At 42.8% G+C, this 15,576-nt stretch overlaps 1 protein-coding gene across 1 annotated transcript in view; it reads left to right on the forward strand.

The window, feature by feature from the left end:
- Positions 1–15,576, forward strand: part of babam2 (BRISC and BRCA1 A complex member 2) — a 130,867-nt gene that overhangs the window by 36,912 nt on the left and 78,379 nt on the right. Inside the window, exons 5-6 of the mRNA XM_038285173.1 lie at positions 10,183–10,377; positions 11,655–11,729. Of these exons, the coding sequence (XP_038141101.1) occupies positions 10,183–10,377; positions 11,655–11,729 (270 nt within the window). The remainder of the gene's footprint in view (positions 1–10,182; positions 10,378–11,654; positions 11,730–15,576) is intronic.

Raw genomic sequence — 15,576 nt, forward strand, 5'->3', positions numbered from 1 at the left:
CTGATGACTTGATGAGATGAATGGAGTCTGGTGTGCTACTGCTGGGGTGGAAAGAAAACCAGCAGCCACACGGCCCTTTCTGGAACGACTTTGACACCCCTGCCCTAATAGCTCCACTTTAAACCCTTAAGTGTTTTGCAGACTGTCAAGACAATAGTGACCCAGTAGTTCCTCATAATGTAATGCATCAATAAAAACTACATTTTACTCGTGCTAAAAATCCCATTCCTGGCTGATATCATCTATTCATTGCAACCCTCCTACAAACAGTTTTTATAACCTGCTGTTTTGTTTCCTGTTCACCAACTTTTACTACTAACTTTAGACGAGGCAAAGCTACAAATGTTTGAGACCTAATTGTTAAGCATTGGTAAGGGTCATGGAGGAGTGTTTTTGTACATCGAAACAACCCCAACAATGACCAAGGGGCCGGAGCATTTTAATCGCTCTTCCATATTGAAAAAGCAAACTGTCCCAGCGTGACGTTCCCCTCGGTGATCCTTAATGCCAAACAGTGGTGAGTGCTTCCTCTCTGCAGCTCCTGTTGTCCCCTGTTACCGTTCTAACAAAGGGCCTCAGATGGCCCATAAAGCCAGAATATTGTAGCGGTGTACCAACTGTTGGTCCTGCTTCCTTCCTGCTTCAGGGAATAATGCGTTTCAGCTTTTATTTGCGTTTATTATTGGAAGGTCTCCCTGACAGGTCTGGGAATGCTCTTAATGGGCATGGTATTGTTAGCTAGGAGAGAAGGCTGGTGGATAAGGGTCCTGTAATTCTGGAACACTAACTGATGGACAGGGAAAAATAAGGCATGCGAGTGCAGGGAGAGACAGGACTCTCCTGTCAGCCCCTAACAGTGGATTGATTTCAGGCGGGGAGCTGTCATTGGCTGAATAAAAGTAGTCAGAAAAGAGCTATTTCTGTCGGCAAGTTCTGCTGCGTTGGACACAAGCTGCTCAGATCCCAGTGAAAAATGCTGGGCTGAGAATGCCAAGTGTCTTAAACACATGACAAGAGCAATTTAGCGTGATCTTACGTTTGGCACTCTCTGGGGGCAGAACAGGGTGTGAGCCCACACTAACAGAGATTAATTTAATACTTGGGAGTTTTTAATGCCTTGCACTTTCAAGTCTACAGCGGTTTATTGGATCAGGTTGCCAGCATCTATAAAAATCACATTTAAGACGTTAAAAACAAATATCTTCATTTGGCCTATATAATTATCTGGCAGATGCCAGTCTCTCTCTTATTGGCCTAAGATAAATATTGGATGGAAGATGATACAGAAGGATGGCAGAGGAAGACATAATTCTGTCAACTTGGGTCTATTCAATGTGAAGATTCCCAAATCAGGACATTTTGTTCTTAAAGGAAGATGCAGGTCTTATGGAATCATTTAATCCAGGATATATGTCCTTTAGGTGCTCACTAAAAAGACTGCAATGATTTAGTTAAAGATTATCTAATCTTACTTAACTTTTAGTAAGAACAAATGTTATCAGTGTAGCTTTTCTCCACTAAAGAATTGTACAACAATCATTCTTTGTTGAGCAACAAGTTGAAATCATGTAAGAACGCTTTGAATCTTCCAAGGAGTGGATGTTGTACTAAATTTACCCAAAACTTGTTCAATAGCTCCTTAATGCACCTTTTTCCTCCTTGTTTGCACCTTCTTTAACTACTATGCCAATATGTGACCAGTGAATTTCTCTGCTGTGAGATCAATAAAGCTCATCTAATCTAATCTAATTTAAATGATGCAGGAAACTAGAGAAGAAACCGTATTTTGGACAAAAGTGGAGGTTTGTCCCAATTGTCCAAGTTAACAGGGCCTGAGATTCACTTTTGAATCCCTCCCTTATATGCTTAAATCTGACTGGATGATCTGGTTGAACTGGAAAGTGCCTTGAGATGACGTGTTGTGAATTGGTGCTATAGAAATAAATTGAATTGAATTAAGAGTGGGGGGGATTTATAAATTTTTTGGGGGATTATTAGTTAATGACTACAGGTCTTATATTGTGCTAAACATACCTTAGATTAATTTATCGCTTTCATTTTCCACCTTTTGTCTCCTTAGCTGTTGTTCCAGCTGATCTCTCTTGCTTGATCTCTTTTTCTCACTTAATAGTGGATTTAAAGGAAGAAAATTTTTTTTTTCGGATGGAAAACCTTCCCATGGAAAAAACTTGTAAGGTTACCTATGCATATATATTCTATCCTCAGATTAATGCATATATATGCTAAATGTTGCTTTGGCCATTTCATCTTCTGCAACAAAGTAAGCAGTTTTAGGAAGTCTTTTATTTCATCTTTGCTCAGCAGTTGCACATCGTGGATAGCTTTGGCCGTGACATTTTTAGCTGAATCTGCCTCACGTTTCCTTTTTCACTTACGCAGTGTGAGAAACACCATCAGACGCCATAAAGTTGAGGTTTTACAGCTTTGGCTGGTAAAGGGCGCGGTACCGGACGTTCCGAAGCTGGAGCAGCTCATTTCAGCAGGGATGTAGCTTGAGCCAGTTGGGCTGAAATGTATCTTTCGGCGGCTTAGTGATATTGAGCAGTTTGGAAATAACCAAGCTTTTGAAGTGGGATCATCGCACAATCAAGCGGTTCATGGCAAACAGCCAACAGGGGCGAAAGAAGCGTGTTGAAAAAAGAAGATGCAAAATAACTCCCCATGAATAGAGAAGAATGAAGCGTGAAGCTGCCAGGAAGCCATTAGCCACCAGTTGGGCCATATTTCAGAGCTGCAACATGTCTGGAGCGCCCAGAAGCACAAGGTGCTCAATCCTTAGGGACCTGGCCAAGGTAAGGAAAGCTGAAAAAAGGCCACCTTTGAACAAGACGCACGAGACAAAACGTCAAGATTGGGCCAAGAAATCTCTGCAGACTGATTCCTCCAAGGTGTTTTGGTCTGATGGAATGAGAGAGAGTCTAGATGGTCCAGATGGATGGATGGACACCAGGCTGGATCAGTAAAGGGCAGCAAGTTCCTTATCCACTCAGACGCCAGCAAGGTGGAGGTGGGGTGGTGCTATAGGCTGCTATCATCAAAGATGAGCCTGTGGGACCTTTTCAGGTTGATGATGGAGTCAGGATCAACGCCCAGACCTACTGCCAGTTTCTGGAAGATACCTTCTTCAAACAGCGGAACAAGAAGAAGCCGCCATCATTCCAGAAACACCTGATATTCCTGCAGGACGATGCTCCGTCACACGCATCAGAATACACCACAGCGTGGCGGCCAGAAAAAGGCTAAAAGGAGAAAAAATAATGACATGGCCGCCTTGGTCACCTGATCTGAACCCCATGGAGAACCTGTGGTCCTTCATGAAAGGTGAGATCTACAGGGAGGGAGAACAGTGTCTGGGAGGCTGTGGTGGCTGCTGCACGCAATGAGGATCGCATTGGACAAAGGTTGTGCCGTTTAGCGCTCATTGAAAGTCAACGGGGATAATCACGCCGACATGATTTTACGTAAGGGGGCTTGTTTAGCTCCGACTGAGATAGAACCCAGGTCTGTTTGAGTTGGACTATGCAGCTTTTCAGAGACAACTTCATGCATCGGACAGGAAGAGGAAGCGGTTACAAAGTAAAACACATCCGCTTTGGGGGAAAATACAAAGTAAAATCTCTTAAGAGTCCAGGGGAAACAGTCCGTTTTGGAGTTGCACAGAGCATACACAGCAAACGAGACAAAGTCGTACAAAAACAATCAATTAAACATTAAAAGTGATCAAACTTTACGAATAAATGGATAATGGATAAATCAGTGATCCTCTTTGAGTAAAATCAACGCGGGACAGAAAGTTGATCAATCTTCTCGAAAAGAAATAAACTTCAGGAGGAGAAATAAAGGATATAGTAAAGTAGTGAACCTCTTTTAGCCTCACAGCTACTTTACATTAAAGTACAACTGAAGTCGCTCCAGAGCTGTACCTCCATCCACACATATAATGTTTGAAAATTCTTCCTCTGGAAGGTGTTTCTAGAAACCCGGAGATCACGCCGGAGGACTGATGGTCTCAGCTGGGATGGACAGGGTCCCTCTGACGTTACGGGAGAAGACCAGCAGCTCTGAGACTTTCAGGTTTGAGCCGCTGGTCCAGACGTTCTGGGTCGGCCGTGCATAAATATCCAAAACACAGAAAATGAGTAAATTTCATGTGTGTCCCACCGACACAAAAGGAATACCAAATAACCAGAGCTTAAGCACAATCCCTTTTATAACTTTTAAATCCATTTTCTCTTTTTCACAAATGATTCTTCTCTTGACAAATATACAGGTTTTCAGTCGTGTGATTGACTGACACAAAAATAATGTTCAAATCACTGTGCTAGACTGGACATGTGATGCAGACATGTTTTTATCCAATTTTAATAAATGTAAAAATTGTTTAAATTTATAATGGATGAAACCATGATTACTTTTTATTTCCTACTTGAAGAAAATTCTTTAGTTTGCGAGTCCCAAAGCAAACGGCCTCTGCAGACGGCATTAAGAGGAGAGTCGTTTAGAGAGCTCTGCATAAGCAAATACCTGCAGACCTTAAAGAAGTGAAGCAACGTCCTAAATGAGGAAGTTTCTGACTTCTGCAGCAACGTGAGAGGCTGAGGATGTCAGACGTAAAACCACTTCCTTTTTTCTGCTAAAAGTGGTTCCTTTTGATTTATTTTTTTACTGCTTAATCTTTTACTATCCAAGTTTTTCCAAAAATCCAGACTCATATTTAAAATAATCCATTTTCATTGCAAGTTTTGAGAAATTAGTTTGACCAACTAGCCAGCCATAGTTTTAATTGTTCCAAATCCTCAAACAAAGTTAAAATAACAGACTTTAAGGGATTTAACCCAAATGGTTCATTTGTTGTTTTTCTTTATTATCTTAAAGCCCAAAACATCAAAGCCTATATAATCTGAAAAAATGCAATTTAACTGAACAAATCGGTGGGATGTAAGAGCTAAGACCTTCCTTTTCAAAACGAAGGTGTTTTTTTGTTTTATGCAATATTTCTGTCTGTTGGCTTCGCGTTGTTTATCGTCAACTTCGACTCATTGCTCTATGAATACCCCAGATGCAAAATCCCACTAATCCACTATATTTTTAAGATGCAGTTTTTAACATTGATAATGAATCAAATCCTAATATCTTGTGGTAATACGATTAGAAATTGCCCTTAAAGATGTGCACTCTTTTTCAAAGAAATAGAAGGTATTGCTGGTTTATTTTTTCAAGTGACCTGTTTTATCATCAGCCAAGGTAGTACTTAAAACCTCTGACACAGGTTTAGCTAGAGCGTTGTGACAAAATAATTGGATTATAAGGTCCAGATTGAACTGAGGACTATTGTTGGGGCCTGTGATTCTTACCCCCTGTGGTTAAAGCCCTGAAAAAGCTGTTTCTTCCAAACTGACGGATCTGAAGGCCGTGTAGATGCTTTTTCTTTTCACTTCCTTTCATCAAATGTTAGATCTCAGCTTTCAAACTGCTTAGATTGTGACTGTGGCGTCTTTTTGTATATATTCATGTATCAAGTCTGTACATTTTCCTCAGGGCTTATTTTATTCATGTAGGAAAAAAACTAGAATAACACATAGATTTGTTTTGGCATACACAGCCTTCAGCAGAGCGTGCAAAATCAATTCAGTGAAGAGTCTGTACAGCCTCACATGTCTGCAAACAGCCACGCTCATACTGCAAAACATGAGCGCCGCTTTTCTTCTCTCCGCTTGTTTTTCTTCACAGCTATGTTTGACCAATGTTCGGCTCCAGCATTCAGCTTCTACCTGTTTCACAGAAAATCTGAATGCTAAGAACAGCGTGAGAGAAGCCGCTGTAGTGTCTCCTATTGTTGGCCTTTTCCGTGCCCTTTTTGTCTCACAGCTGTTTTCCTCTAATGCACTAAAGAAAACGTTTTTATGACAGCCGTTGAAGGAATGAGCCATTTAAAAGCTTGGATTTATGCAGTAAAATGTTTTTATGGTTTTCACTGGTCCCTAAATGCAACTCAGTCACAACTGTTGCATTTAAGAACAACATAAACGAGTCCCATTTTTTATTTTACAATCATCCAAACTAAACCCAGTAACTATTTTAATCTATTTAACCACCAGCATGTGGACAATACATTTCATAAAAATAATAAAAATAAGAGACAAATGCTCACCTGCCATTTTATTAGGTACATCTGAATTTGCTGTGACTGCAAACCTTCTTTTTTCTTTTTATTTATTCTTTTTTTATGGTGGGCGGTAAACAGCAGCTAGATTGATACTGCGATCAAAGAGATCTTTTTCTGCAGGCCGGATGCCTCTGGCAGCATCATGGACAATTCATGGACATTACGCTGCCGTGCGTTATGCAGAAGTTAGGCTGTCGATGGACAGAAGGTCTTGACTTGTTATGAATGCTCTATGTATGCCTGAACTAGAAAAAATAAATAGGAAGTTCAGCGTAGGCCAGGGTTTTAGAAGATTCTGGACGTCATGCATATGCTGCTGGCTAAATGGTCAAGCTGTTTTTCCATTTGTTGACTGCATGAACCTAGTGGTTAATGTTAATTGGAAATGTCTCTAAATGGTTAATTTCTCACATTTAAACCCAAAAGTGGAGATGTTTTTGATTTGGGTATATAGAAATACTCATCTGCAAACTCTAGAATAATAGAATGAAAGACACTGCCGAGAGCAATTGCTAATATGACCCTGATCCACTAAAGGTTTGAATGTTTAAAATCACATGCAAACCTGATAACACAGATAGCTACTGACCATTTGTATATGAGGTTCATCTGCCTAAAATGAGCTTAAAAATGTCAGGGATTTAACCTGATGAATATGCAGAACATATGCTGATCATCAGAACATGCTAAATTCTGGGAGAGAAATGCAATATATTACTAACTACAGGAAGTGTGATTTATCAAACCCTAAAGTATAATGTCAGCTCTTTGAAGTTTAATGATTGAAATTAATTTCAATTCAATTCAGTTTATTTATATAGCGCCAAATTCACAACACATGTCATCTCAAGGCACTTTACAGTTCAACCAGATCATCCAGTCAGATTGATACAAAGTTTTCTATCTAAGGAAAACCAGTTGATTGCATCGACTCATTGACTCTTCAGCAATCCCTCACACTAAGCATGCTTGTAGCGACAGTGGAGAGGAAAAACTCCCTTTGAACAGGAAGAAACCTCCAGCAGAACCAGGCTCAGTGTGAGCGGCCATCTGCTGAGGCCCACTGGGGTTCAAGGAGACAGAAGCAGACATAGAAAAAGAAGCATAGATACAAAAAGCAGCTGTAAAAGGCGGCCCCGTCCAGGAAACACACAGCCAGGCAGACGAGCTCCAAGGCAGCTCCCATGTCAGAGGATGAAGAGAGCACATCCACTCAGTCACGGTCAGAGAAACAGGACCACACTGGAAAACAGGCCAAGCTCCAACATCTAATTAGATATTTTTCTTCAATTTAGCTTTTATGATTTTCTTTTTTTTTATGTTTTTAGTGAAATGTTTTAGCACTTTGAAAAGCTTATATGTGAAGTGCACTATATAAGCAATATCCAGGGTTAATATCTTCATATCATTAGTTAGTTGCTAATTATATAAAAAATTCATTTATTTATTTTTCCCTGACCGTAATTTTTACACTTCTTCTAACAGGATTTTGTCTACAATATGTAATATTTTTTCTAAATTATTTTTGTAGGCCAGGAATTCTGGCTTTTACTCTTACCTGTACCAAAATAAATCAGATCAGACTAAATTCATATATTCCTGTTTGTTCAATTCCAGTTTATGCAATAGTGGGCCCTTTATGGAGTGACTGTTACCTTTTGGCGAGGGCCTCCCGGGTTCCCACATGGACTATCAATCATGTGTACCAGAAGTGCATGATGATGAAACTCCCATTCATGTGGAGCTTAAAATGCCTCACCCAAAAACTGCAAGTAAAACCACATGTAGATCACAACAATCTGGTTTTACAGGTTCTGTTAGGGTCGTAATAAAACATGTTAGCTAATTTACTAGATCTTTGCACATGTATATTATTTAGATACATGAATGTTTGTCAAATTTCTCTTTGCTTTTCACCGTCTAAGTTTCTTGTTGTAGAGATGAAACTTTAGTCTGCTTTTTTAAATGAATAGCAGAGCCATTAAAGGATGCTGTTCATTCAATGATTTAGAGGTCCATCTTTTCAAAGTGTTCATCTTTATTGGTCCCAGTAATTGCTGTTTCTGTCTGCTTGAAGGATATTTTTAGGGCCTTTCTTTATTCTTGGAAAACGATTGGCTTGATGTGGGAGCAGCCCAGGCTCTCTGTCATTGGCCGCTGGAGCAGCTCACTTTAACCACTAACCATGTGGAGACTTTAGCTGTAATTACCCATGAAGTGTTTATACTGCTCTGTTGTCCTCACACCCACAAATCATGCTCCTCTTCTTCTTCTCAACAGCACTTCTCCTGTTGGGAAAATATGAGCCTGTGCATCACAGCTATAACCTGAAATATTATTTTCATTTCAGCAACGGTTTCATAACTTAGATGTCAGAGACGGCAAACACGCGAAGACTTGGCCCACTTTCCGCCCGGCCTTGGCCTACTTGCATGAACTCTGCAGCGTTGTCTGTTCTCCCTCTCCCACCTCGGATCCTTCCCTCCTCGCCCTTCAGAGGAGTTTGGCTGATACTCTCTGTCACAGTCCTGACGCAGCACTTCCTCGGTCTCAGCTCCCTTCTGCCCGGGGCTCTGACTGCTTCTTTTGGACAATGCCCATCTTTGTTTGCATCTCTCCCCCTGCGTTTCGGGAATCCAGGCATTGCTGGTAACCGCTGGTGGCTCAGGATGATGAGGTCATGGGCTCTGTTTGGCCTGCCCTTGCCACAGCCACCGATGCCTCCTGAAACAATGGGAGCTTTCTCCTTAGGGCTGATACGGGCCTGCAGACAGACAGTCGTGGAGACAAGCTATTGCAAGTCAGAGACATCCTGCTTTTGTAATCTAAATGTTGCTGGTATGAACGGTTAATTCCCTAATTAATCCTCCTGCTCACCGGATGCATATTTATAACTCCAGATTTTTGTTTAGGCTGCTCTGCTTTTCGTAAGCCTGAGTGTATATAACATATTTTCTTTGACGCAATATTTACACAAGCACGTTTGGAAAGTTCATCAGTTTAGTCTGAAAGCAATCCTTTACTTTCAGAATGAGTTGGTGGGGGGGCACTTTCCTTTTTAGATCCAATGGTAAACCCGCGATACCCAGGAAACTGAGGAGTTTTGGCAGACGGTGGATAAATTAGCTGGAAAATCTGCATCATAGTAGAATCTGAAATTGGTTTCCTCATTAACATTTCAAAATTATTTGATGGCTCAAACTGGACTAATTATGTTACAAAGGCTCATTTTCTCCCCTATATCTGCTTATTTTTAACAGGGTTAAATTTCCAAAGACATTTCATTTACGTTGAGGCTGGACATGTTTTCCATTATATTTGACACTTTATCATTTTTGTTGTAATAGACTTGTTTTTTTTTGCCCTTAATTTTTTTTGTAGACTTTTAGGAAAAAACTGTTTTGAAGCTAGAATTGGTTCCATGTTTGTCCGGTTCTGATCGATAGTAAATTCTCTGTTTCCAGCTGGAGTCTAAAAGTGTGTTTGGAGCATTTGGACGTTTCAGTACTTTTCCATATCAGCCTAAATCAGGACATCCTTCAGCCCAACCTGCTTCCTTTTTATAGCAAGAAGTCTTTGTCACATCAGACTTTTTTCCTCCTTCTGGGACAAATTAGTTTTTCCCTGATGCCTCTGTAGTACAATTTCTGCTCCTTGTAGTTCTAAACAGTTCATGTTTTTTTTTTCATAAGGTGAAATATTATAAAAAAAATGAAATTAAACTTTTTTTAAGGAAAAAATCTATTTAAATCGAATACCTTTTCCTTAAATTACATTTCATTTTGATTTGCACTCTAGCCAGCTTTTCCAAAACCAATTATTGCTCCTTGTTCTTTTATCAAACAATAAAATGCTGTATATATATATATAAATAAATATATATATGTATATATATATATATATATATATATATATATATGTATATAGACGTATATAGACGTATAGAGACAGATATGTAACTGTAATGTTGATGACATGTTTAATGTCTTCTGCAGCACTTGGTTGACTGGGATGCTGGGAACCCAGAGTGTTTGCTTCAGCTGGTGAAGGAGCTCATCCAGCAGTACCATCAGTACCAGTGCCACCGCCTGCGTGAAAGCTCCAGGCTGCTGTTTGAGTACGACAGCCTGCTAGCAGACCCCAGCTTTGGACAGAACCTAGAGATTTATGCCGGACGGAAGAACGCCTGGGTAAGATCTTTTATCGGGTCATTTGGTATTACGCAAGCAGGATAGTTCTGAAAACAGAAGAAAGCAAAGTAAACATGACCGTCAACATGGAATCACATTAAGGCCATGGCTTAGCAGAGGTCACATGGATCTGGGCTGCTTATATTTCATCTGGTCTAAAAAATGAGAAGTTGTTTTATGAAAAAATCAACAGGAGACATCATGTAACAAGACTTCCTGTTTCCTTCTTTGTTATCTGAAACTGGACTAAGTTTATCCGTCTTACACATATGAATATCCTTTTACATTAAATATATAAAACATATTAATATTTTTATTTTACAGATAAATATGTCAAACAGTCCAAAAAGCCTTTTTAAAAAGAGGTTACAAAACCGTGAGAGGAGGAGGTCCTTAGTGAAAAGGTTTGATCCTTCAGGCATGGCGTCGCTCCGTAGAGGAAAACGTTTCCAGACACCTCTGCTTCAACAATTAGTCACATTTAGTTTTAGTTAAAGTTAAAAACGTTATTACATACTGTGTTTGTTTGAATTTCATGGAGTTCTTTAACTTTTTGGGGAGAATTTTATGTCAACAAGGTTTACTAAGTTTTTTTCTTCTTTTTTTGAAATCGAACCTATTAAGACCTGCACAATTAAAAACTTTATAATCCTTTTAAAAAGGAAAAGATTGACTAACATGTTATCATAAAACCATAAAGTTAATTTGCATTGCAAAATCCAATGAATAAAATATGTTTTAGATGCTAAAATCCAGGAAACTCCTCTTTTCTCTTCCACTCTACGTTTATTGAAGTCTCCTGTGCTGCAGTAATGCTCCAGTGGACCGTTCTGAGTGGGATGGACCAATCCTGCCATCTGAGCTTTTTCAGTTGCAGGTTCTGCTGACAGGTGCTCTCGCACCCTGTTGTGTTGTCTTGTCGTCATGGCAACGCTGATCTCTTAATGCTGTAATGTAGTAACAACTCTTGGTTGCAGGGGTTTAAGACTAAACAAACTTCTACTTATAAAAATGAAATAATATTCGATTCAGGGCGAAAGTTTGAAAATTCTCTGTTCCTCATTTCAAAGCTAATTCATGCACCTTAAAGCACTGGGTTTACTACATGGTTATTCACATCAGATTTAATCAGATTAGATCAGGTAAATGTAGGAACACTGGGTATGGAAATAAGAGGTTCAAATAAAATTTGCTGTTAAATAAATCGTGACTTTATTTTGTATTTATTGCCTCTTTCTCTGGTCTGATATTTTCCCGTCTTTTTTGTGTGTTCCCAGACAGGAGAGTTTTCAGCCCGTTTCCTCCTGAAACTCCCAGTGGACTTCAGCAACATCCCGGTTTATCTTCTCAAGGTAGTTAGTTAGCCACATCAAGCAGGAGGCGCCATTAAAGCACGGGGCGCTATTAAAGCACGGGGCGCTACCAAAGCACGGGGCGCTATCAAAGCACGGGGCGCTATCAAAGCACGGGGCGCTATCAAAGCACGGGGCGCTATCAAAGCACGGGGCGCTATCAAAGCACGGGGCGCTATTAAAGCACGGGGCGCTACCAAAGCACGGGGTGCTATCAAAACACGGGGCGCTATCAAAGCACGGGGCGCTATTAAAGCACGGGGCGCTACCAAAGCACGGGGTGCTATCAAAACACGGGGCGCTATTAAAGCACGGGGCGCCATTAAAGCACGGGGCGCTACCAAAGCACGGGGCGCTATCAAAGCACGGGGCGCTATCAAAGCACGGGGCGCTATCAAAGCACGGGGCGCTATCAAAGCAGGAGGCGCTATCAAAGCACGGGGCGCTATTAAAGCACGGGGCGCTATTAAAGCACGGGGCGCCATTAAAGCACGGGGCGCTATCAAAGCACGGGGCGCTATCAAAGCACGGGGCGCTATTAAAGCACGGGGCGCTATTAAAGCACGGGGCGCTATCAAAGCACGGGGCGCTATCAAAGCAGGAGGCGCTATCAAAGCACGGGGCGCTATCAAAGCACGGGGCGCTATCAAAGCACGGGGCGCTATCAAAGCAGGAGGCGCTATCAAAGCACGGGGCGCTATTAAAGCACGGGGCGCTATTAAAGCACGGGGCGCTATCAAAGCACGGGGCGCTATCAAAGCAGGAGGCGCTATCAAAGCACGGGGCGCTATTAAAGCACGGGGCGCTATCAAAGCACGGGGCGCTATCAAAGCACGGGGCGCTATCAAAGCACGGGGCGCTATCAAAGCACGGGGCGCTATCAAAGCACGGGGCGCTATCAAAGCACGGGGCGCTATCAAAGCACGGGGCGCTATCAAAGCACGGGGCGCTATCAAAGCACGGGGCGCTATCAAAGCAGGAGGCGCTATCAAAGCAGGAGGCGCTATCAAAGCACGGGGCGCTATCAAAGCACGGGGCGCTATCAAAGCAGGAGGCGCTATCAAAGCACGGGGCGCTATCAAAGCAGGAGGCGCTATTAAAGCACGGGGCGCTATTAAAGCACGGGGCGCTATCAAAGCACGGGGCGCTATCAAAGCAGGAGGCGCTATCAAAGCACGGGGCGCTATTAAAGCACGGGGCGCTATCAAAGCACGGGGCGCTATCAAAGCACGGGGCGCTATCAAAGCACGGGGCGCTATCAAAGCACGGGGCGCTATCAAAGCACGGGGCGCTATCAAAGCACGGGGCGCTATCAAAGCACGGGGCGCTATCAAAGCACGGGGCGCTATCAAAGCACGGGGCGCTATCAAAGCACGGGGCGCTATCAAAGCACGGGGCGCTATCAAAGCAGGAGGCGCTATCAAAGCACGGGGCGCTATCAAAGCACGGGGCGCTATCAAAGCAGGAGGCGCTATCAAAGCACGGGGCGCTATCAAAGCAGGAGGCGCTATTAAAGCACGGGGCGCTATCAAAGCACGGGGCGCTATCAAAGCACGGGGCGCTATCAAAGCAGGAGGCGCTATCAAAGCAGGAGGCGCTATCAAAGCACGGGGCGCTATCAAAGCACGGGGCGCTATCAAAGCACGGGGCGCTATCAAAGCAGGAGGCGCTATCAAAGCACGGGGCGCTATTAAAGCACGGGGCGCCATTAAAGCACGGGGCGCCATTAAAGCACGGGGCGCTATTAAAGCAGGAGGCGCTATCAAAGCACGGGGCGCTATTAAAGCACGGGGCGCTATTAAAGCACGGGGCACTATCAAAGCACGGGGCGCTATCAAAGCAGGAGGCGCTATTAAAGCACGGGGCGCTATTAAAGCACGGGGCGCTATCAAAGCACGGGGCGCTATTAAAGCACGGGGCGCTATTAAAGCACGGGGCGCCATTAAAGCACGGGGCGCTATCAAAGCACGGGGCGCTATCAAAGCAGGAGGCGCTATCAAAGCACGGGGCGCTATCAAAGCAGGAGGCGCTATTAAAGCACGGGGCGCTATTAAAGCACGGGGCGCTATCAAAGCACGGGGCGCCATTAAAGCACGGGGCGCTATCAAAGCACGGGGCGCTATTAAAGCAGGAGGCGCTATTAAAGCACGGGGCGCTATTAAAGCACGGGGCGCTATTAAAGCACGGGGCGCTATTAAAGCAGGAGGCGCTATTAAAGCAGGAGGCGCTATTAAAGCACGGGGCGCTATTAAAGCAGGAGGCGCCATTAAAGCACGGGGCGCTTCCTGCATGCTGTGCAGACACTGCTGCAGACTCCAGCATCAGTCCTGAGATGAGCTGTTCTCACTTCCTTCACATGTACGTGTGTCAGTGGGTTTAAATGTTTGCGTCGATAACAGAGGGATTTATTCAAATGAAGTGAAGTGCAGCTGTGTGTGTGCGCCTGCCTCGGTGTTGAGGGGCTGCGAGTTGACTAATCAGCAACTGTCACTGTGGATCTGCTCTGAGCCGCGTGGTGTCTGCAGGCACACACACACTGGGTATCTATAAATATTTCCATGTCTGTCTCCGTTCTCTTTCCTCGCTGATGATCTTTAGCAGCCAGAGGCCTCTGCTCTCCGGCCTTCCAGCCCTGCCTCCGTCTGTGATGGTAAACATACGGGAAACGGCAACCATCATCAGCTTTATCTGTCAAACCTGAAGCCCCAAGACTGATCTCTCTCTCTTCTAGCAGGCAGTGAATTGGCTTATCAAGTCAGTCACATTTCCACTCATTCTGGGAATTTGGTGTCATTTATTTTTGTCTCTGTGCAATTTTAGCCAAGAAACAGGTTTAAACCTCGCCCTGAGGGAAGCCTTATTGGTGACATGCTTGCTGTCACTTGCAGAAGCAATGCTCAGACTCACTGACCTTTTACCAGTGGGTGGCGGTGGCCCAAAAGCTTGGAAATAATACAACTATAATGTTTCAATATTTTAAAATAATAAATCAAATCTTGGAAAAGTATTAATATTCCTGTCACCCCTATCATAAATATATATATATATATGAAATACTTGGCAGCTGTGGTATGCATAGTGTCAGTAAGGGAGTGCTTGAACACTTGAAGAAAGGAAAGTAATGAACATCATCAGCCCACACACCTTGTCCACCTCCGCGCTCTAAGGGAGTCAGGCAGGCTGCATGCAGGCTGGACTGGACCACATCCCAAAACCCATGACCTCAATTTTCATTTCCACACTTGTCTTCAGATTGCTTCTGTCAGTAGGGGTGTGTGTGTGTGTGTGTGTGTGTGTGTGTGTGTGTGTGTGTGTGTGTGTGTGTGTGTGTGTGTGTGTCTGTGTATTCTTGAGTCAATTGTTTCCATGCATTGCGCATTCCTGCTCTTCATGCAGTTCTTCGGTGTTGAAGGGCAGCTGAAGTGTAATTAAGTTATTCTTTCGATGGCGTGTGACGGAGCGAATGAAATTCTCTATAAAATCCCACATAAAGAAGCAGTGAAACAAGTTTAATACTCACTGGATTATACCTCATGCACGTCATTTATATGAAATATATTCATGTTCTTAGCCACGCGACTGAAACTGGACTGGTAGGTTACTGCTGAGACCAGGAGGACCCAAATGATTAACATAAAGGTTCTTTTTATGCCTTAGGAAACTGAGGAAAAAAAAAAAAAGCTTTTGAAAAAAGAATACAGTCGTAAAACATCTTAAGTAGTCAGAATTAAACTATTAATTATATATAAAAAATAGTTTCACACATTTTGACAGGACTCAAATAGACACATTTTTACCTCTAGTTCACGACGCTGTCACAAAACGTTTCTGCAATCTGCTCAATCGT

The sequence above is a fragment of the Cyprinodon tularosa genome, unplaced genomic scaffold (genome assembly GCF_016077235.1).
Source record: "Cyprinodon tularosa strain WSP-4 unplaced genomic scaffold, ASM1607723v1 ctg207, whole genome shotgun sequence".
Classification (NCBI taxonomy): Eukaryota; Metazoa; Chordata; class Actinopteri; order Cyprinodontiformes; family Cyprinodontidae; genus Cyprinodon; species Cyprinodon tularosa.